This window comes from Dioscorea cayenensis, chromosome 1 (genome assembly GCF_009730915.1).
Source record: "Dioscorea cayenensis subsp. rotundata cultivar TDr96_F1 chromosome 1, TDr96_F1_v2_PseudoChromosome.rev07_lg8_w22 25.fasta, whole genome shotgun sequence".
In the NCBI taxonomy this organism is placed as follows: Eukaryota; Viridiplantae; Streptophyta; class Magnoliopsida; order Dioscoreales; family Dioscoreaceae; genus Dioscorea; species Dioscorea cayenensis.
Genome location: NC_052471.1, coordinates 28,670,749 through 28,695,021, shown reverse-complemented (window position 1 = coordinate 28,695,021; position 24,273 = coordinate 28,670,749). Strand labels below are relative to the sequence as shown.

Below are 24,273 nucleotides of genomic sequence, written 5' to 3'. Positions count from 1 at the left end.
ATCAACTTCCCAGAGTGTATTTTGAGAAGCACTGAGCCTCTCCCAGCTACCTCGAGCTCTTTATTGTCACTGAACCTTACTAATTGTCCTTACATCTCAACAAGATTATGGAAGAGATCGTATTCTCCAAACATATGGTTTAAGCATCTAAAGTCGACAATCCATACACTCCCTTATGTGTGTCACATTTTTAACTACCTTGATCCCCCCCCCCCCAATCTATGCTCTTCGCTTCATCATCTTCCTTAGGTACTCCTTATCCTATAGTTAATTATGTAACTTGCAAGCATTTTTCTTGTGCACATGCTCATTTCTTGGCAGCAGTTACTGTAAGGTATGAACCCACACGTTTTCAAAGCTGTTCGTGATCCTCGTTGGCAGGAGGCAATGAAAGCCAAGATTGAGGCCCTTGAGAGTAATGGCACTTGGACAATTAAGGACTTGTCACTCAGAAAGGAAGCTATCAGGTGCAAGTGGGTCTACAGGATTAAATATAAGTCTGATGGTACTATCGAGCATTTCAAAGCTCACCTTATTGTTCTTGGAAATAATCAAGTTGAAGGGATATATTATAGAGACCTTTGTTCTTATGGTTAAAATGGTCTCTGTCCATAGTTTTTTTGCTGTTGCATTCATTCGTAACTGAGAGCTTCACCAAATGGATGTTCATAATGCCTTTCTTCATGGCAATCTCAATGAGGAAGTCTATATGCGCTTTCCACCATGTTTTTCTTCTTCACCTGGAAAGGTATGCTGACTTCTCAAATCTTTATATGGTCTTTGTCAAGAACCTCAAAATTGGTTTGCCAAGTTAGCATATGCTCTCAAGCCTTTGGGTTTATTCAATTTTATGCTGATTATTCACTTTTCTCTTATCATCGTAATGGTGTCATTCCTCATGTGTTGGTTTATGTCGATGATCTGATAATTGCTGGGAATAACTCTTCTTCTATTGTTGATTTCAAGAATTATTTGAGTTCTCATTTTCATATGAAGGATTTGGGTATTTTGAAACATTTACTTAGTATTGAATTGTCCAAGGACCGATGGTTTATTTCTTTCTCAATAGAAATATGCCTTAGATATTATATCCGAAGCTGGTCTTCTTGGAGCCAAACTTGCTAATTTTCCTATTGAACAAAATCATCAGCTTGCTCTTCAAAGCAGATATGATTTTGCTCATCCAGAACATTACCGACACCTTGTCGGCAGGTTAATATATCTCACTATAAATCATCCTGAATCATGCTATGCAGTTCATGTTCTTGCTTAGTTTATGCCGTGTCCACAAGAAGCTCATTGGGAAGCTGATCTATGAGTTGTTCATTTTTGAAAGGTTATCCTAGACATGGTCTTCTTCTTTGTCATGATAGTGATTTGTAGCTTAATACTTATTGTGAATCTGATTGGGCTACTTGTCCCCTTTCTTGACGTTCGCTTACTGGCTACTTCATCATGCTAAACGCCTCTCCTATCTATTGGAAGACTAAAAAGCAACCCACTATAGCTCACTCTTCTATTGAGGCTGAGTATCATTCCATGGTGGTTACTTATTGTGAGCTTATATGGCTCAAGTCTTTGCTTCAGTCTTTGTTAGTGCTTCATGTTGCGCTTATGCAATTATGATGAGTATACAATATTCTATTATTTCATATCATTTTCTACACTTATTTGGCCTGTATTTGGATCATATTGTGGAATTTGGTACTAAACTTAGCGTGTCATGCATTCTTAGGCTACGAATAATACTTACAGATGAAGGAGAACTAAATGAAGCATCCTAGATTCAAAATGAAGAAGTTGGAGCTCTCTTGGCATCAAGTGAGTAAGGACAAGGCAAACATGATGGCTTACAGTCAGTTTATAGTAGTAAGCCTCTTCCAGAGAACCTTATGGGCATGTTTATACCCGCAAGGGGGAGTTCAACGCCAAACCAACGGCCCTTACGGGCAGTTGTTACGATCTTAAGGACCATCCAAAGGACCTTATGACCAGAGCTTAAGCCTATATGGGTGGTCAGAAGAGACAGCACAGTGAAGCTTATGGTCTAGTGCTTACCGCCGTAAGCTGGACTATAACACAGATAAAAGACCTTACAAATGGGACTTGCGGCCATAATTTTTCCCGTAAGGCTCACAACCCATCTTCTCTAGCTCCTTATGACCACGTCTTAAGCCCGTAAGCAGCCAAGAATAAATAGACATGATGAGGTTTTTAGGGGAATCTTTTTTTCTTTTCTTGGAGGCGAAGCTAGGGAAGAAAGGAGTCGAATCTCCACGGTTCTATTAGCGATTTTTGGAGGAGATTTAGATCCACACTCAAGGTTAAAGTAGATCGTGGCCATCAAGCTTACCTTGGTGGCGTTCATGGAAGGTTTCTTGGAGTTTTCCTGTGAACTATCTCTAGTGCGATTGAGAAGGGGGTTTCCATGCTTTCATTGATTCTCATTGTGTCTTGTATCCTGAATGTTTTGCCCTCCATTAATGGTTTGTTAGGTGTTCGGGTATAGTTGAACTCTAGGGTTTATCTTTTGATAATGGTTGTCGGATTTATGTGATTTAATTATTTTCCTTATTGTAATCCATTCTATTTGAATCTGATTGGGTGTTTGAATGCTTGATTGCTATTGTGGCGAAAGCTCTAGTTATCATATTTGATGTGCTTTGCAATGAATAGAAATACCCACCTAGCATAGACATACCACAATTAGAGGGAATTGTGAATAAGCCTAGAAATAAGATACTTTGGAGACCCCGACTCCCTCATTTCTCTCGAGTGAGTTAATGAGTATCTCTGTGCTCTTTAGCAATCATGTGGAATAAATTTATAAAAAAATCGCATTTCAATTCTGTATTCGTATTGCGGGTAATCTCTCTTCACAAGGGAGATTGTCTACTTAAGAGATCTTTATTGACTCACATTGAGGTTTCATAGAGTGTTAATGCGATTGTGTTGATGACTGTATCATCTCTGCACCAATTTAGTTACTCTTCATCCTTGAAAGAGGGGTTTAGTATATTTTAGAAAACCTCTCAAATCAAATAGGATTGCATAATTAGACAACCTTTGTCCTGCACTTTATAAAACCCTAGAGGGATGCTATACTCGGACATCGTTTCTTCCCCTAATTTCTTTTCTCCTTTATTTTTTACTTCTTGCTTTGTTCACACACATTACTACTTTTTTATTAGGCTAACTTTCGGAACTAGGGTTATTACTAATAATCTCATTTTTCCCTGTGGACCGACATCCCACTTTTTAGCACTGTATTACATGATCGGTACATATGCTTGCTCCCTTATCAAGTTATTCTGTGAAAGTCAAGCTAATCTTCACATTGCTGTCAACCCCATCTTCCATGAACACACTAAGCATATTGAGGTGGATTGCCACTATGCACTTAACCAAATTCAAGCAGGTGATATTGTCACTTCTCATATCCTCACGCATATGCACCTTTCCGACATTTTCACTAAAGCTCTCTATAAACAACAATTCAATTATCTTCTTCGCAAGTTGGTCATTCAAGATATTCATGCTCCAACTTGAGGAGGGGTATTGGGATATATTTGGCATATTGGATATATTAACCTGTCAAAGATTTGACTGTATAATGTGTATATTCTTGTGCATATTTAGGTTGGATATTTTTGGTCATTAGGAGATTAGATCCAATCTTTTAGGAGGATTTTTAGGCTAATAGTTTTTCTCCTTCCTTTATGTATATATTATCAGATGTGGTTTATTCCTGCACAATGAAGAAAGAAAAAAACTTCTCTTTCAAACCCAATTTTCTTGGCCTTTTTCCAATATGACCTTTTTTTTAATTATCAAAACGACCCATGTGAAATGTATTCATCAACATGGGTTTCAAAACATCACATCATGCAATGTCATCACCCTAGATGATGAGTTGGCCATTTAAAAATATTAAGATATTGTTTTTTTTTTTATGTTCACACCCTTCTCTTTTGCAAAACCACATAAATGAGATATTCTTTTATTTTAAAACCATTTTTAAGTTCTTAATTATTTATTTAAAAGATAATAATTTTTTTCAATCATATTTATTTTGGAGAAATATGTTATTATTATTATTATTATTATTATTATTATTATTATTATTATTACATCTTCTTAGTTTCCAAGCCATTATTAAAAATTGTTATTATTGTTAACATAATTATTTTTTAAACAATGAGTGAAATTTTTTAAATCTTGTTAAGTTATTATTTTTTTATTTTTTAAATGCTAATTATTATAAAAAACATTATTATTATTATTATTATTATTATTATTATCATTATTTTGGTTGAACAACTTATTTATAGTTTAAATAACAATAATTGCATTCAAGTACAAATAGAAAATACATCCATCACTTTTACAATACATATTTCTACCCTGTGTTGGACAAGTAGTTCTATAATATCCAGGTTGTTTACATGAAGAGCATAAATTATGTCTACTGGGATCAGGGTTTCTATCCATGTGCATACGTCTACATCTGATCTTTGGTCGGCCCGCGCTTCATCGTCCTACAGGTGGAACCATCTTTGGTCTAGGCATAAGTTGCCAAAACTGTGAACTTGGTACTGGATGAAAACAAGGAGCATAGGTCTATCTATAGGAGCCAACAGTATACCAACGAGGGTATAACACATATAGGTTAATATTTTGCATTTGTAGCATTGCATACCTTCAAAACATGTATGCATGGGACTCGGCAAGCAACCATAAATCCACACTTTTATGTGGAGCGAATTCTATAGACAATTACTTCATAGTCAATTGTCTCCTCATTAACACATTTTGTAACTTGAAATTTATTGTAATTGAAGCGTCGCACACTTAAATATCTGCCTTTCTCAATACCATCATGAAGCCTTGATTATTTCTTTATCGTCAAAGTCCGATCCATAGCAAGACCACTCTCACAATTTTAAAAAGAAAATGCATCACAGTATGGTGGAAAGTGTATGATACAAGAGCTCTTACCGGTAAACCATGAGCACTTTTAAGAAGTGAATTAAAACTTTCTGATAATTTGGTGTTGTGGCATCTGCATCATCTACAACCATCATGTGCCATTGTCCACATTTGCCTTAACCCAATTGATGGTGTGAAATCAGAGAACATATGATATCTTTCTGTCATATGTTGATCAACTCTTCAAATTTTTGTGTTGAGACAACAGTGGATGCCCTCCAAAAGAGATCTACACCAAATTTACTTTTGCAATGTTGTAAAAAATTATCGATAAGATGTCGTAAATAATACCGATAAACATGACCATATTGTGGAGGAAAAGCATCACGAACAATGTTGACATTGCCTCTGAATCTGTCTGAGATGATGCATATAGGTCGAGTAGGATCTAATGTTCTGTAAACATTATTTAAAACCTATAACCAACTTTCTCTATTTTCATCTTCAACAATGGCAAACGCATAAGGAAATATATGGTCTTCAACATCTTCTCCAGTCGCCATCAATAGAGTTCTTTTGTATTTCCCATGCAAAAATGTCCCATCTACTGAAAGCACAGGATGACAAGAATTGAAGCAAATGATAGATGGCCCAAAAGCCCAAAATACTTTCTTATAACGCTCCCACCCATGTCCCCACTCAGAATCAAAGTCAACAATAGTACATGGGTTGGAATTGAGTAAAACATTAAAATACATACGTAATTCAACATAAAATTCCTCCCACGATCCGAATATACATTTTAGAGACTTTTTTTTTTTCATTTCCAAGCTTTTGCATAACTGACATCAACATGGTACATGTTTTTCACCATTGCTTGCACTTGTGATATGCTCAGGCTTAAATCAGCCCTTAATGTTAGCAGTACTAATTCACATATCAGTTTTCTTGTGCAATAACGATTGTCAGACTTGATTCTTTCATTGGTGCAACTATGCTGCCTCGGACATCTTTTCATAACCCAGAGGGATGTTCTGGATGAAATTAAAGCAAGAAGATGCCAAGTATAATCTGAATTAGTACATTTGACAGTGAGAACGGATTTATTGCTCTTCACCAGAATAAATGCAACTACCTTCTTTATGGATCATCGACTCAACAAGTCAATTAATTGGGCTTTTGAGTTAAACATACGACCAACCCAATTGTCAAAGCTTAATGACTCTTCATCTTCGACGGATATATGTGGGTCTGCATCATTTATCTCTATTGCATTATACCAATCATCTATTGGTGGCATGCCAGGAACAAGATCAAATTGTGTGTAGTCAACTGAGGTTGCATTTGCCCCTTCCTCCATATTTGAGTTAGTTATATTCATGGCATCTTCAGCTATTATACCTTCTTGCACATCAAAGTGGAGACTTGCATCATCATTGCTGCTTTCATCTTCATCATCGTTGTTATCATCAATTTGATCATAATCATCATAATAGTCATCACTACGATCATCATCAATGTCATTTCTAGGGGCTTCAAGCTCAGCGTCATTGGCGTCATCAACATCATTTTCAAATGCACTGGTATCTTCATTGCACCTCCATTGATGATAGCCAGCGGAACTTCCAACATCATTATTTATTAATGGAGCATCTTCGAAGGTTGATTATGGAAATGTTGGGGGAAACAATACATGAGATGGATGTGATCTGCAGGAAAAAAGAACCACAACAACTGTATTATAAATAAGGTATCACAACATAACGTATATAAATTCTTACTAAGGAATAAGTTTAGAAGCTTACAAAGTGTTCACAGTGTATGTAGTGGTTGGGATTACACGTGATCCTCCTTTATTCACGTATAATACTGGAGTACGTAACCTCAACATTAATGATGTTACTATTACTACAATATCATTGATAGTGCTAGTACAACGATTTATAGGCCATTTACACTTAATGTTCATATACTTATCACCTAAGTTAAAGTTAATAGCAGCAGCAACAATTTCATGCAACTCATTCAAAGTGCTATTGGCATGAACCCCAATTACTGTTATTTATATTAGAATAAGACAATTATTATAAACAATATATGATATATACATCAAGTAAATGTTTACTAACCTTTTTAATGCCAAGTTTTAGAACTCATGTGATGGATGTTAATAAACCTGTGGTGGTTATGCAAAAAAAGAAAGAGAGAGGCCTAAGAGTTGATGAGGATGGAAGAGGAAGGGAAGAGATTTATACATGAAGTTTCTTGTCATGGGATGCATGCACACACACCTACTCTATAGGGAGAATAAGACTCCCCCTACATCTGAAACATACCTTGGGTGGTATCAATACATGTCATTTTTTATCATAAAAGCATGCACACAACAACTCTAGAGTGTGAATCAGATTCCCCCTACATCTGAAGCATAACTGGTGGTGTATCATCAATGCATGTAATTTCTTGTCATGAGAGCATGTACACACCTACTCAATAAGGTGAATCATATTCCCCTTACATTCGAAACATACATGGTATGCCATCAATGCATGTCATTTCTTGTCATGGAAGCATGCACACATCTATTCTATAGGGCGAATCAGATTCTCCCTAAATCTGAATAGGATTCCCCCTACTTCTGAAACAAATTTGGTGCATTATCAATGCATGCCATTTCTTGTCATGAGAGCATGCACACACCTACTCTATAGGGCAAATCAGATTTCCTATACATCTTAAACATACCTGATGTGTAATCAATGTATGTCATTTCTTGTCATGGGAGCAACCACACACCTACTCTATAGGGCGAATCAGATTCCCTCTACATCTGAAACATACTTAGTATGTCATCAATGCATGTCATTTTTTGTCATGGGAGCATGCACATACCTAATTTATAGGGCGAATCAAGTTCTCCCTATGTCTGAAACATACCTAGTGTACCATTAATGCTTGTCATTTATAGCTTTGAAATATACAATAAACAAATATATTCTCCATCGAATAGTAAAAAAAATTAATAATTATAATAACAATAATAATAAATAAATAAATAAATAATAATAATAATGTTTTTTGAAAATAATTAGCATTTAAAAAAATAAAAAAAATAATAATAACTTAACAAGATTTAAAAAAAACACTTATTATTTTAAAAAAAAAATTATGTTAACAATAATAACAATTTTTAAAAATGCTTGAAAACTAAGAAGATGTAATAATAATAATAATAATAATAATAATAATATATTTCTCCAAAATAAATACAATTGAAAAAAATTAATAACTTAAAAATGATTTAAAAATAAAAGAATATCTCATTTATGTGATTTTACAAAAGAGAAGGGTGTGAATGTAAAAAAAAGCAATATCTTAATATTTTTAAATGCCCAACTCATCATTTAGGTGATGACATGGCATGATGTGCTATTTTGAAACCCATGTTGATGAATAAATTTCACATGGGGTCATTTTGATAATTAAAAGGTCATATTTGGAAAAAAACCCCCATTTTCTTCATCCCTCTCTCTCTCTCTCTCTCTCTCTCTAGACCTGTCCATGGGCCGGGTCGGGCCAGGCTTGAATCAAAATTTACTAAAATTCAACCTTGCCCAAGCCCGGCCCGGCCCGAAAATTCGGGCCTTAATCCTTGTCCAAGCCCGCCCAAATTTAATAACCTCTACCCAAGGCCCGCCCAAGCCCGCCCAAATAGTTTTTATTAAATAATATATAAATTATAAAAAAAATTAACAATATTATTAATATGTGGATATGACCAAATATTATTCTACAAAATACTTAAAAGTTAAAATACCAAATATAAATCTTTATTTAATTAAAACAACTAAAATTCAAATCATTATAATTAATGGCAATCAAATATATATATATATATATATTGTATAAGTATATACCAACCTAATTAATAAATATATTTTATAATACGGGTCGGGCCTGGCCAGGTCGGGCTTTTAACAACAAAACCCAAACCCGGCCCATTTTTTAAACGGGCTTCTTTTTTTGTCCAAGGCCCGGACATCGGGTCTTATATATTTGTTCAAACCCGCCCAAATTTCGGGTGGGCCTTCGGGCTTGGGCGGGTAGCCCGGCCCTTGAACAAGTCCCAAATAACTCAACCTACGCCCATGAGCAATTTGGGTCAATGGATTAGTCCGATCCAAAACTTGAGATAAAGGGTGCAGGCCAAAAAACGATTCATAAGTGGTTGTTAATGAAGTTGAAGTTACCAAATTTTGAGGATTCGGTATCAATTTATGCCTGATTGCCCCACATATAGTTCCTCGAACCCCATTTTCTAAACGAACAAGAGCCAATCCGAATTGATCCTGTAACAGATCCGCTACAGAACGAATACGTTTATTTTTCAAGTGATTCATATCGTCAAGCGTACCCATTCCAAATTTCATTCGGATCAAATGATCCGCAGCATCTAATACATCTCGTGGTAACAAAAATGTATTCTTCTGGGGTATATCAAGATTCAGTCTCTGATTCGTATTTCGTCGACCAATCCTTCCTAATTCACATCTTTTGTTGAAAAAATTTCTTTTGTAATTCCTTACATAAGGACTCAGAAAATACGGGATCCCCACCTGCACAAGCAAATTGTTGATAAAAACTCCAAAAATAGCATTTTCTTTTTGACCCAATCTTTTTTTCCTTATCATTTGGGAAAGACAAGAAAAATTTCAGGGGTAACAAACATTATCTAGAATTTCTCTTAGATTCTAAACCCATAGCCGATAATAGAACTAGAATAGATATTTTTTGTTTCCTACTCACGCGCGCCCATATCCTCGCTTTTCTATCAATTTCTAATTCCAATCGTCCTCCCCAATCTGATATTATAGTACTGGTATAAACAGAAATTCCGTTATGGTCTAATTCTGAACGGTAGTAAACACCGGGATTTTGCAATATTTGATTGATTACAATTCTGTATATTCCATTTATTATAGAAGTTCCTAACGAATTCAATACAGTTATTTTTCAGTTTCTTTTTCCTTCAATCGGTACACGCAAGAAATAGGCCAATTCAGCAGCTTTTTGTTCAATTTCTCGTGGAGTAAAATTCTCATCAGTACGAGTCAAGGGAATGGCTCCTTGGCCTCTGATTTCCATATAAAGGACACGACGAGGATAAAGACCCTCTTTAACCTGCATTCTGATTGATTGGATATCTCGCATAAGGAAGCGAAGGAAGATGCGGCGATTTATTCCAGGAAATCCCCAACGAAAAATACACACTATTCCTTCTTTTCTATCGAATCGGTCATAACCGCTACCTACATTCCACGAAATTGTGCACCACAAATAGGAGCTAATGAATAGTCCCGCAATCCCATAGAAAGACATGACAATACCTTGTGGAAAAAAAATGATTTGCTGAGATGGAAATACAGATATCAGATTCCTACCAAGATAACTGGAAGTTCCAACCACTAAGAATCCTAGTGAACCTAAAAAAAGGATACAGGCCCAGCAAAAATTACTTGTTTTTCGAGACCCCGTTATAAGCTCTCTCTCTCTCTCTCTCTCTCTCTCTCTCTCTCTCTCTCTATATATATATATATATATAGATGTATATTTGATGTATGTTATTTATTAACATATGTTGAGAAGTGATTGGAAGCATGGGCTATGTGCAGGGGGGGCGGCAGCCCCCCGGGTGGCGACGGGGTTTGCTGACCCCGCCTGCTTCTTCCCTCCCCTCCGCCCTCGCTCACCCCCACTTCCCTTGCTCGCCCCCCTTCCGCTCCTCCCCCTCCCTTCCGCTACTCATTTCAAAGTTTTTGTTTTTATTTATTTTTTATTTTTTAGATATATATAAATATATTATATAATTTTTAATTTTTTATCTTTATATATATAATTTTCATTATTTTTATTTTTTTTAGTTGAATGATTTGATTTATTTATTTTTTTTATTTTTCATTTATTAGATGTTTTTGTTGAGTTTGCTATTTTCAAATATTTTGAGAAAATTTATAAAAATATGTATGATTGATTAATGTGCATTGATTTAGGGATTTGATAAATATTGAAGCTTTGATTTAGTAAATAAATTATTTTATTTTAAATTATGATTAATTTATATAGAAGTTTAAATGAATGTTATTATTTTTCAGAAATATTTAAATATTAGTTTATTTTGTAATTACTAAGATCTTAAATGTAAATAATTTATAAAAATTAAATTTTTAAAAAAATTATTTAAATGAAATCAGCTAAATGTCTTGCAAATGAGAATTTTTTAAATTTTAAATATTATCTATATTTTTATAATTATAAATTAGAACAATATCAACTCAAGGGTATGGCTAATGAAGGAATTATTTTAGGCCCTTTATTTTTTTAAATCCTCATCTTTAGATATTTTAATAATAATTAAAAAAATCAAATTTTGAAATACTATCAATAATTATTATAGTAAAAAATATTTTAATTTAATATTTAATCAATATAATTTAATCTGAGTTAATTTTTAGATTTTAAAACATTAAATATTTTATTTTAATGCTTAATTAGTCATATCTTCTCTAACTAACTTTTCAAAAGCTATTATGATCTTTGTAATTGCTTTTTATGCATTTATTTCTCCAAAATTAATATAATATTTATTTCATTTAATTATAAATAAAAGCTTTTGTAGTTTTTATATTGTTATAATTTTCTTGTTAGATTTTTACTTTGTTGAGTTTTATTCACAAATTTTAAATATATCCTTTTATTATGAGTTTAGTAGTATATGAAAAGATAAATAAACATCTCAAAACCTCTAGTTATCTTAAGTCATCTCTGAATCATAAAAAATCTAAATTTTGATGTAAATATATATTTTGATATATTAATTAATTTTAATTATTTTTCTTAAATTTTATTTATTGTTATAAAAAAAAATTAAATGTATTTATAATTTAAAATTTTGTTAATTAATTATTTTAAAACTTGTAGTTCGCACCTTCTCTTTATAATTTCTAGCTCACCCCTGGTTGTGTAGCATCACTGGATGTGGCAGCAGGTGGTGGTGTGCAGCGTGGAGCTGAGTATGGTCAAGTTACTGAGATGTTTTGTAATGGGGGGAGCATTGATTGCACCCATATCTCTAAGTGTTTGTACCCAACCAATGAATATGGGTTTTAAGGTTTGAGTATGGCCAATAGCAACAGCATCGCATTGTGCTGGGCTAATGGATGGTTTATTTTGTGCTGTTGCCTTCATTTACTTTGGATTAATATAGATAGTAGTGGATGAGCAGTTTGCTCATTGGTTGATGCTAATTAATCTTTGACTAAGTCCTCTCTTTACCTGTGAGCCGTAATCAATATATACCTTTTGTTTGTATGCTTGGGTTCTATCTCTCCTGTCATTTCATCAAACACTCTTAACTAAGCCTGACATCACAAGAGATTTACATCTACAATATAAGGTGTAGATATATAATTAGATAACATATTAACTAATTATTATAAAAATATCGCAAAAGAAGACGGCAATGTGTGTGGGCATGCTTGCTAGTAGCTAGTTATTAATATGAACAAGAGAAGCTGCTTTCATTTTATTAATTTATTAATTTATTTTTAAGAACTTTCATAAATCACTCCACAAACATTTCTTTTATTATGACATCTCCATCATGGATTCAAGGGTTGACAAACCTCTTCTTCTTCTTCTTCTCCTTCTTCTTCTTCCATTAAACCTCATCAAAACAATAAAATCAAATGAAACGAAGACCATCATCAAAACAAGAAGTAAACTGATGCATCAAAGGCAGTGAAAGAACCAAACCAAACTCCACACCACCTTCTCCATCTCTACTCTCCGATATGCAAAGGGCTCCACTCTTGCTCTTTAAAACAGTGTCCACTTTCACTGGCTTTCCCCACCCCTCAAACTCAGTCTCATAAACCCTAAACCTCGGTGATCCAGCCACAACCAATGTCAGATCCTTTGGCAAAGCTCTCACCTTCTCCATCATCCCCTCTGCATCACTCAGCACTCCACGCTCTTCCAAATCTTCGATTCCGGCCTTAATGGCCTTAGCCGCCGCCGTGACTCCATCTTCTCCGACGAGCTCCTTGACTTTGAGTTCAATAAAGCAACCAAGCAAGCAGTTCCCGAAGTACGTCGAGCTCAGCGGTGGCCGGAGACGAGACCGGCAGTCAAAGGCGAAGAAGAAGTGTGATGTTCTCTCTCCCGGCCATGCATTAGCTTTAGCCATGCAAACCCATACGTAAGCGCATGAGACTACGAACGTGGTGCAGTGAATCTGCTTGAGCTTGAGTTTCTCTATGTGTTCTCGCCGGAGAGTGAACGTGGCTATGTAGTTATCTTCATCGGCCTGCGGCGAAGTGAGGTATGATTGTGGTTGATATTTGAGGTAAAAATTTAAGTAGGTGGAGTATAACTTGTTGGATGGGTCGGGGATGAGTGTGCGGTCAAAGACGGGAGGAGGGCCGAAGAGGGAGCCGGTGGCGAAGGATTTACGGAAATGATTGAAGCTGGCACCGTCTCCGACGACGTGGTCGATCGCCATGGCTAAGCACAAGCCATGAAAGGGAAAGATGGTGACTTGCAAAGCCATTAATGGACGTTTGTTAGGGTCGGTAGAAAGGAGAAGAGGGAGAAGAGGTTTGAAAAGGGAGCGAGGTTTAGGATGGTCGGAAATGAGGTGGTGGAACTTGTTGGGGTCGCCGGTGAACTCGGAGATGGTGAAAGGGGTGGAGTCAGTGGGGGTGGAGATGAGTTGGAGAGGAGTGGAGGAGAGGGAGAGATGGGAGGAGAGAGGAGGAAAGAGGTGAAGGGAGTGGGAAAGATTGGAGAGTAGGGTTGGGAGGGAGGAAGAGAGGAAGTGGGAGGTGGAGTGAGGGAAGGAGAAGAAGAAGAGACGGTGAACAGAGCCGGCGTGGAGATATACAAGGTCAAAGAAGGTGAGAGGGAGTGAGGTGGTGGTGGTGATGGGTTTGGAAGGGAAGACTTGGTGTTGAGATATTGTGTTTATGGTTTCTTCTTGATGATCCGCCATTGTTGTTTGTTGGTTTATCTTTTGGTGTTGCTTGAAAGAGAGAGTAATGATGAGCTTTTATTTTGATAGCTTGTGTGCTTGTGTTGTTGATTTTAAAAAAATATATATATATCTTAGACTTAATGAAAGTGTCTTTTTCTTTCTTTCTTTGAGTGGTAGTTTGTCAAAGTACTTGTTTCATTTGTTTCTTTTTCTTTTTTTCTTTTTTAGAATGTGATTTGACCTAATTTGCTTTGATCAATATTAATTAAAATTAAATATTTTCTTAAACAATAATTAATACTTCATCCATTTTTAAATATGAAATATAGTGGTTTAAAGATGAATTAATGATAATATTAAATTTTTAAATTTTAAATTAAAATTGATTCATATAAACTACCTCTTTGCTTGAAAGCATTTTTTTTTTATTGGGACTATGTATATGATTTTTTTTTTTGTTTATGTAATTTATGAGATTTAAAAATATATATTTAAAATTATAAAATGAATAAATATTGTGCTGGTATTATAAAATGATAATTTTTATTTAAAATATAGACAAGCTATGTGCTCTCCACTTGGGTGAGATAGAATTCAAACCCTCTTTTTTCGGTAGAAAAAATCTAAAAGTACCTTATTAAAGATTTTGTGCCAATAAATACTCATTTAAAAAATAATTATTTTGGAGTTTTTTTTTCAAAATGACCTATATTTTAGAATGAAGATAGTATTTATTTATTTAAATAATTTTTTAGAGTAAAGGCCGTGGCACAAGCATTGATTAATATAAAAACCCTAATAACATTATGATGCTATTTTATTGCATTTAGATATATGGTCACTCTTAGTTTAATTTTTTTGTGTGTTTGTGTGTGTACAAAAAGTTTTTAAATAATAGGTACGTACACAGTTGAAAAATGTCTGAATGCTAATGGTTTTTAACTTCTACAATAATCTTTGTATTATAGTAAATATGCATTTTTTATCCGTTTGTTATAAAAGTTTCTAAATCTAAATCCAACTGGAATGGCTGTTAAAATAATAACGAAAAATATTAAAATTTTTAAAAAATAAAAAAATATTATTAATAATTCTAAAAATAAAATATTATTAAAAATTAAAAAAAACTCAAATATTATGAAAACATTATTAAAAATTTCAAAAAAATAAAAAAATTGTCAGTTTAGCTTCTCCATTTGGGTTTATTACAATAGATAGTTATGTAATTAATAAAATAAATAAAATATTATTTAACTATCAAAGCTTAATTAAGATAAATAAATTAGAAATCAATATATATATTAAAATTTGTAAATTGATTTAATTATAAGGCCATATAAATAAATAAAAATATTTTGTAGGGATATACCATTTAAGAAAGTATATTACAATCATCCACTTTTGTAAGGTATGGTCCGTATGGATCATGGATTTCATTTTCGTTATCTACTTTTGTTTGTTAGAATTTAGTATGGTGATACATAACTTTTATTTTCTTTTATGAAGCTATGTCTATTTTTGTTTCTTCCTTTTATATAGTCAAGTGATACACAACTTTCATTTTTCTTTTATTTGCTTAGCTTCTTATTTTGTATCTTTTTTATATAACTTGCCATTTCTCAAATGGCACAACGAATATTATTTAAAATTTTTTTAAAGTGAAAAATTAATTAGAATTAGCTATAATTTTTTTTATTTGATATCATTTCCTCGAAATATCTTTTTATTTATTAATTAAAATTTTTAAAACAAAAATTAATGGATATTGGGAGTAGCCTCATGGGTCTTATAGTAGTTATTCAATATCTAAAATTACATTTAAAAAAAAAAAACCAAACACATTATTTATGGAGGAATTGCTCAAAAGGTTCAAATAACTTTACCATTAGGCCAAAAAAATCTTTGATTTTTTTAAATCCCTTGGAATCTCTCTTTTTTACCAGAATTACTTTTAAGTTCAACGGGTAGATTACCTCGATTTTACTATTCTTATATCACGTTCAATTTATAGTTTTGTCTTTGGTTTGGTACTTCAGATTTATTATTCTTACATCACCTTCAATTTTTAGTTTTTCTCTTTGGTTTTTGGTGTATCCGCTTATTATTTGACGAATCTATTCAAATTTATGTGTCGTCGAACATAATTAGAACTTCCAAAAGTGACAAAAGAATAAAATAAAACTAGTTATAAGAAAGAGGGACTGCAGAGAATAATATTTTATCAAAAGGACTAATTGGAATAAACAAAATGTTCTAAGGACTAATAAGTTATCTCTTATTATAAATGTACCGGAAACTAAACAATATTACATGGTAAAAAGTAGCTCAAAAAATATTTTTAAAATAAAAATATATAAAACTTTCCATCAATGACGATGATCTAGCAATCTTTTCCTTCAAGTACTCCACCCTTAAACTCTTGCAAGCCACCCTTTCTCTACCTAAACTCTGACCTGATTTCCCTCTCTTTTAATCACTTACCTCATCTCCTCACCCTGTATCTCAACTACAACCCTTCTCTCGCCCAATCCCTATCCTCTCCTTCCCCAATCTACAATAACTAAACATCTCCTCTAGTTCCCTCACCGGCCCCATCCCACCCTCACTCTTCAAAGACAAAAATGATGATATGGTTGTGAAGATGACAAGTGTAATGCACACTAAAATTGCATTGTGACATTATACTTAAAAAAAAAAAAGAGTTTTAGAGGCGGTTTTCAAAACCTATAGAAACGGTTAAAATCGCCTTTATAGCTTTAGCGATGAATAATTCACCGTCCGTTAGAGTAACTTAATAGTTAAGGAATGGTTTTTAAATACGGTTATAACCATTTCTACAATTAATAACTATTAACTACATTCTTACGTTTAGAGACAGTTATAATTGTCTCTATAATTAAAATTTTAAAATTCTGATTATTTTTTTAGAGGTGGTTATAATCCCCTAAAAAATATGCATAATAATTAGTATTTAATTAAATATATATTATTTAATCAATTAAAATCCCGCTTTTAATCAATTAAAAACTCAAATTTTATTTTTATTTTACAAAGTAAAAATAGTGAAATACACATAAATTAAGTACAAAATAAACTAGTGATTCGACTCACTGGCTTTCAACTCTGAATTCTTGATAAATGAAAACAAACTCTTTTTAATGCAAACAGAAAGGAATACAAATTCCTAGAGTTTGCAAACATTTTCAATTCATTCATGTATATACACAACATCAACTCTTAAAAGGTTTGATTACAGCCTAATTCTAAACATCAACACTTGGAAACAATAACAAAAAAGAATAGAATTATCCAAAAGAGATGCCATTTTTTCATCCTCTCAATTACAAGAAACTTCGACACCGAGCACATGACTTACATAAAACCAGCATGCCAATTCTCCAATTTTCCTTTTCTTCAACTCATCGGACCGTTAATCGGAGCCAAAAATTTCACGTATCTGCAACAAAAGAAATACTTTTGTTATTGTTCCAAAGAATGATGAAGATCACAAAGCATCAGACACAAGCATATTCATTGAATTTGAATCATTTGATCATATCTGACACAAAGAAATTTCAATTTAACAGTTATATATGCAATGAAAAAGGACCGCGAAATCTTAAAAACATAGAACCTAAATGAATGAATATGTCAAAATTATCAGTCTCCATCCCCATCTCCATTCACATAGAATCTGAGGAAAAGATAAGAAAAACTTAAGCTAGGGATCATAAAATTCAGCGGTAAAACTAGGGATCTCCATCAATTAGTAGAGAATAAATATGGAGTAAAAGCTACAAGAAAATTTGTACTGTGAAAGACAAGCAAGATGTAGTCCAAAATTTGTACTGTCAATGAAATAATTTCATAAGAATGAGTCCAATTAAATTACTGTTTCTTCTCCATTCGTGGACTTTTTTTATTTGGATTTGTACATGTTTTGATTGTCCCCATGTTACTCTTCAAAATTATCTATCTGTCAGATAAAACTTACAGAAGATTTACCAAAAAGATTGATGAGTTTGTCATGCTTTTATTCCAACAAGAAATCATGTTCTTGGAACTACTACCTACCTTGAGTTTATCATCCAATGGAAGTATCAGACATCATTTTGTTTTCTTCTCCAAATGAATCATCACACTTTGTCCATTCTATGTGAATTTGTTAATTCATATTCTTGTCTCTAATGACTGAGAAAGCAAGGTCTAGTAATCTCATTCTCTAACTCAATTTCTATCAAAAATAAATGAAGCATTGTCCAAATCCTGGACAATAATTAGCTCATCAGGGTCAACATAGATAGAATCTCCAAAATGAACACAATTCCCTTGAATGACTAGAAATATGAATCTCCAAAATGAATATGATTTCTTTGAATGACTAGAAATATGAACTGCAACATATTTAATGCTGGGGGAAAACCGAAAAAAATGGTGATGGTTAAACCAGAACTTTACTGCTGCAAGATTCCAAGATTCATTCCCAATTTGAATCCTTTAAACAAAATCTTCATTTGAGATCCTCAAGTAATCTGTAGAAAAAAAAAAAATAAGCTCTGCATGATAATTATCAAAATTCAGATATACACTTGGAACTCAAAAGAGTGAAGAAAAATAGGGCAAGTTCATCAAATTCCTATTATTTCTAAACCTTTCTTGGCAATAGTTCACAGATGCCTCGACTAGCATGCCAATGTTCCTTTCAAGGATCTCGTCAAGGTACAAAAGACTTGTTTGCAAAGATGACCGAATTTTGAAAACAGTCACCACTACAAACATTAAAATTACAACTAGAAAAAAAGATTCAACCAGGCTTAGATAATAATGAACTGCAGGATGAATAAACACAAGCTTTAGGCAGAATATTGTAAAAAGAAAGCTGAAAAATAATGATGAAAATCACAACAAAAAAATAATATAAAACATATGAACTTCATTTATTGATCAACTTGGCCCATTTTATAAACCTTTTAAAAGAAGAGAAATACCAATAGTAGCAATTTCCTAATATAGAAAAGGCTGCCTAAGTCTTACATAAATACTCTCTTTATTTTTATTTATTTATTTACTTATTGGATAAAACAGTTGCAACAACTGAAGATAAAGGTTTAACATGCAAAACTGAAGGAAAAGAGACAACAAAGTCTAAAACCCAAGGCCACACTCATCAATTAACTCCAAGAGCAAATTAGGCAACTCAAGACCACTATGAAACAAAAGACATAGCCGGGTTTGAACGAGCATAATTAGCTAAGCTGTTTGCAATAAATACTCTCTTTATTAAACTCTAGCTATATACATAAACCCATAATAACAATAGTAGTTAGCTCTTGACATAAATAAAGATGATCTAAACTAGATCTCCTTAATGATAATTTTTTTTTAATTTAAGATAATCACACTGATATTCATCCAAATAAAATTCATCTTTATATGCACTGCACCATATATATTTGTCATAAATATAGATATACACACACATATTGTAGTGCGAGTTTTCTATGACACATATATATGTCCGATAAAATTTATGAGACAATCAGTATAATTGCAATATTGTAGGGGTGTACATACATATATACATATGAACACAAAAATAACACCATTAGCATTCAATTTGTCAAATTGAAATCAATCACAAATAAAGAAAGAAACAAACAAAATTTGATTTAGTGCATGAATGACAGCAATATTATTGATCTTATAATTAAATAGAAAGTCAGTGGAGTATCTAATATAGCTAGGCATGGAATCTATTGCTGCTGAGATGCTGCTGAGAGAGCTCTGTTGCATGCTTTAACAATCACAACTCAAAGTCATTGATGCTGACCGGTGTTTTCACAAACCAAGATTTGGCATGACTACCATTTTCTTCAACAAGGACCAAAACCAAATGACATCTGAAGTGTTATTAAGCAGCAATTGTTGAATGAAAATTAGTCAATAGTTTCAGATGACTTTTTCTTTTCTTTCTTTTTTATATTTTAGTTTCAAATGAGTTCATACCATGCCATGTTAAGCAATTTGTTTTGGGGAATTCTCCTCAGGAGGAATTCCAGAGTTCATACTCTTAATATAAAGAGTTTCACTGCTGACCTCTTACTTCAATGAAATGTTTCCTAATATTTATTTAATCAAAACAAGCTTTTGACTATCTGTTTTCTAAATTGCGGCAAAAATTTATTGTTCAACTCTCTGTGTATGGATTTGTCTAAATACGTCAAAATGTTGACCAATAAAATGAATAAATAACCTTAAAATATTACATCGATCAAAATCATCAACGAATATCAAACTTGCCTCACTATTTCTCATAAATCAGAAACACCTATGTCAAGCTAATCTACACCAACAAATAAAATCACGATCACCACCATTTTCCTCACAAAAAGAACATAATTGAAGCAAAAACATACCTGAGCCACCACAAATGCATCCTCAACACCATATCCAGACTCCAATAAACTAGATGCCTTCACAAAAACACATCTCCATGCAATAATCTCACCACCACCAACTAATCAAACCTAAACCAAAATAAGCAAAGAGACTGTTAGGAAAATCAGAGAAAAAATCACACAAAGAACACGATGAGATAATTTTGACGCGGTCAACCAAAACTCCCCATCTTTTTATCTTTTATATTGATAATAATAACTGAATTCAAACTACATTTCTTCTCCACCAAGAAACTAAACAAATTTAAACTAAGAAGCTTATCTAAACATAATTCTAAATGCAAATGCAATTTTTGAAATACTAAGGGTTATAACTGCAAACATAAATGCATAAATGCAATAATATCTAAATATAAAATATAAATAACATAGGGTCATATATGAACTAACAAGATTAATTCTATCATTCACTCCCTTAATCTTGTTGATTTTTCTTCAGATCTCGCAACCCAATCTTCTGGCGCATCTCCAAGAATTTGACACTCCCAAGCGACTTGGTCAGCATGTCAGCGAGCTGGTCATCTGAATTCACATACTTTACTGCTATCTTGCTACTCTCGATACATTCCCGAATGAAATGGTATCGTGTGTCAATGTGCTTGCTCCTATCATGATGGACAGGATTCTTGCAAAGGGAAATTGCAGATTTGTTGTCCACCTTAAGAACCACCGAGCTCAACTCTTGCTTCATCAAATAAGCTAATAAACGATTTAGCCATATACCTTGACATGCAGCCGTTGTTGCAGCAATATACTCCGCCTCGCAAGATGATAGTGCCACTACTTTCTGCTTTTGTGACATCCAAGTGATTAGATTTGGACCAAGAAAGTAGACAACTCCAGTAGTACTCTTGCGATCATCAACATCGCCAGCTAAGTCACTATCACTATACCCAACTAGTTGCGGTTTCTCATCCTTTATCTTTCTATAGTGGCATCCAAAATTCAATGTACCACTCACATACCTGAGTATATGCTTCACAGCAGCCATATGTTGAGTGGTAGGACCTTCCATGAATCGACTTACAATCCCGACCACATATGCTATGTCCGGCCTTGTATTAACAAGATACCTCAAACTTCCAACAATGCTCCTATATAGAGTAGCATCAACTGGTGGATTTGTACTCAGTTTGCTCAGCTTCAACCTGGATTCCATGGGAGTTTGGGTTAGGTTACACCCACTCATGCCACACTTTTCTAGTATCTTGGCTGCATAGGCTGATTGACACAGTGTTATTCCTTGAGATGTTTGCTGAACTTCTATCCCCAAATAGTAACTCAATATATCTAGGTCACTCATATTGAATAATTTCTTCATTTGTGTCTTGAATTTTGTGATGTCAGCAGTACTGGAACTTGTAATGATCAAGTCATCGACATACACTCCAACCAACAAACTTGACTCGCCTAGGCTTCTTTTGTACACGGCATGCTCAAGTGGACATCTTTCAAACCCAAGTTACAAAAGACTCTTATCAAGCTTGGAATTCCATGCCCTAGGGGCCTGTCGAAGTCCATAAAGTGCCTTCCTTAATTTCAGCACCTTATACTCATGGTTCCTCTTAACAAAACCAGGCGGTTGTAACACGTATACTTCCTCGCTAAGCTCCCCATTGAGGAATGCCGATTTAACATCCATTTGATGCACCTCCCAACCATCTTGAGCAGCCATGGCAATGAGCAATCTCACTGTCTCAAGCCTCGCAACAGGTGCAAAAACTTCATCAAAGTCCACTCCCTGTTTTTGCACATACCCCTTTGCTACAAGACGAGCTTTATGTTTCACTATTGCACCTTGTGAATCCTTCTTCACTTTGTACACCCACTTCAATCCAATGGGTTTGTACCCACTTGGCAAGTTTACTAGCTCCCATGTGTCATTATCTTCATTAGCTTTCAACTCCTCTTGCATTGCACACCTCCAACTTTCTTCTTTCTGGGCTTCTTCAAAGCTCATTGGCTCTTCCTCACCTAGCAAGCATAGTCCAACATATTCTGGCTCCACCTCGGATGTGGCAACTCATGCTCCACAAAGCGCGACTCCTTCTAACCCGGTAAATACCCTACACCTCCTGGAGAGACCAAAAATGACTTGGCCCCTCCATAGAAGATGATGAAAGGGCACTCGATGAGATCGTTGTGGTCGAGGTGGGTGTTGCGCCCGTTGTGGGTGACACTGGAATATCCAGTCCATGGCTCTCATCTTCTCCTACAACATGGTCAGTTTTATGCATTACTGTAAATGTGTTACCTTGATTAGACAAAGTGGTGTCATGCCCAAGACATGACTCCCAATCCCATTGCTTCTCCTCATTGAAAAACACATCTCGGCTGATGTGCAACTTTTTTGTCTTAGGATCATAAACTCGATAGCCCTTGGACCCATGTTCATAGCCAAGAAATACCATGGGAGTACTTCAATATTCTAACTTCTTGAGGTGTGTGTTCACTGTTTTAATGTGTGCCACACACCCAAAGGTACGTAGATGTTGCACCTTTGGTTTCTTCTGATACCAAGCTTCATATGGTGTCTTCCCGACTACACTCTTATTGGGCCATGATTAAGAAGGTACACCGCTGTCGCCACTGCTTCTCCCCAGAATGTTCCCGGCACATTCTTGCTCTTCAGCAAACTCCTTGCCATTGCCATAATGGTTTGGTTTCTCCGCTCAACAACACCATTTTGCTGTGGAGAATATGGTGCAGTGAGAAACCGTTTTACCCCAAAGTCTTCGCAATATTGACTGAACTCCTTGGACATAAACTCTCCTCCTCTATCAGTTCGCAAGGCCTTCATCTTGTGACCTACCTCCATCTCAGCACTCACTTTGATTTTCTTAAAAGCACTCAAAGCTTCATCTTTAGTCTTGAGCATCACTATCCATATGTATCTGCTGAAATCATCAACAACCAATAAAAAGAATTTATTACCTCTAGGGGTTGTCGGTGTAATTGGTCCACACAAATCACCATGAACAAGTTGCAGTGGTTTCTCTGCACGATAATTTGAGTCATGAGGGAATGGAGTACGCCGTTGTTTACCCACCATGCAACCATCACAAAGTTGGTCTACATGTTCCAGAACTGGCAGACCTTCCACCATCTTCTTGTGTGCCAGACTTCTCAATGCTTGGAAGTTTAGGTGCCCATATCATGCATGCCAGACCCATGCATCTTCTTTGTAGCTTGCCAACATGCACACCGGCTGGGCTAGGTTGAGGTTAAGTATGTACAACCTATTTCTTGACCTCCTTACTTTCGCCAGTAACTTTCTTTGCATGTCATAAATACACATGTATCCATTTTCCATGATTGTTTTGCAGCCATGCTCATCCAGTTGTCCCAAGCTCACAATGTTACTCTTAAGCCTTGGAATGTAGTACACATTAGTCAATACCCTATGCTCACCGTTTTGGCATTTAAACAGAACTGATCCACGGCCACATATGTCAACAATTGTTCCATCTCCAAACTTCACTGTGCCTTTCACAGTTCCATCAAGCTCGTTGAATTTATCTATACACCCGATCATGTGATTGCTCGCCCCAGTGTCCAAATACCATACATCACTCTCATACTTCTCATCACTCCCCAAAGTTAGCTTCATCTTCTGTTCATTAAGCTTTACCTCTTCAGTTGTCTCTTTAACAGATTGCAAGAGCTCACATGCCTCGACCATAAGCAATGCTGGTTCATCATCTTCTTGCTCATCTGCAATAAGGGCCCTCTCATCCTTCTTCTTAGAACGACATTCATAGGCAAAGTGTCCAAAATAGTTACAATTGTAACACTTCACCTTTGACTTGTCGAACTTCTTCTCTTGATGATTGTTGTCAGTCCCGTGGCCTCCAT

At 34.6% G+C, this 24,273-nt stretch overlaps 3 protein-coding genes and 1 long non-coding RNA gene across 5 annotated transcripts; all 4 read right to left on the bottom strand.

The window, feature by feature from the left end:
• Positions 1-9,935: 9,935 nt before the first annotated feature.
• On the bottom strand, positions 9,936-10,473 carry LOC120258378 (photosystem I assembly protein Ycf4; the record flags this gene model as incomplete). The annotated part of the gene is made up of 1 exon (XM_039265756.1): positions 9,936-10,473. A coding segment is annotated over one exon (531 nt), but the record flags the coding sequence as incomplete, so codon positions are not given.
• Positions 10,474-12,487: 2,014 nt separating this feature from the next.
• On the bottom strand, positions 12,488-14,052 carry LOC120279613 (coumaroyl-CoA:anthocyanidin 3-O-glucoside-6''-O-coumaroyltransferase 2-like). The gene has a single exon (XM_039286569.1). It carries the CDS (start codon positions 13,976-13,978, stop codon positions 12,671-12,673), a length of 1,308 nt encoding a protein of 435 aa, XP_039142503.1. The 5' UTR covers positions 13,979-14,052; the 3' UTR covers positions 12,488-12,670.
• Positions 14,053-17,222: 3,170 nt separating this feature from the next.
• Positions 17,223-20,437, bottom strand: LOC120279738. 2 transcript variants are annotated; one of them, XR_005542144.1, is made up of 3 exons: positions 20,377-20,437; positions 18,419-18,492; positions 17,223-17,417 (listed from the first exon to the last, which is right to left on the bottom strand). It is a non-coding gene; the product is annotated as an uncharacterized LOC120279738 (long non-coding RNA). The 2 variants fall into 2 exon arrangements; XR_005542091.1 differs by lacking the exon at positions 20,377-20,437 and adding an exon at positions 18,612-18,811.
• Positions 20,438-20,833: 396 nt separating this feature from the next.
• LOC120258368 (secreted RxLR effector protein 161-like) lies at positions 20,834-21,577 on the bottom strand. The gene has a single exon (XM_039265742.1). It carries the CDS (start codon positions 21,575-21,577, stop codon positions 20,834-20,836), a length of 744 nt encoding a protein of 247 aa, XP_039121676.1.
• Between the last annotated feature and the right edge of the window lie 2,696 nt (positions 21,578-24,273).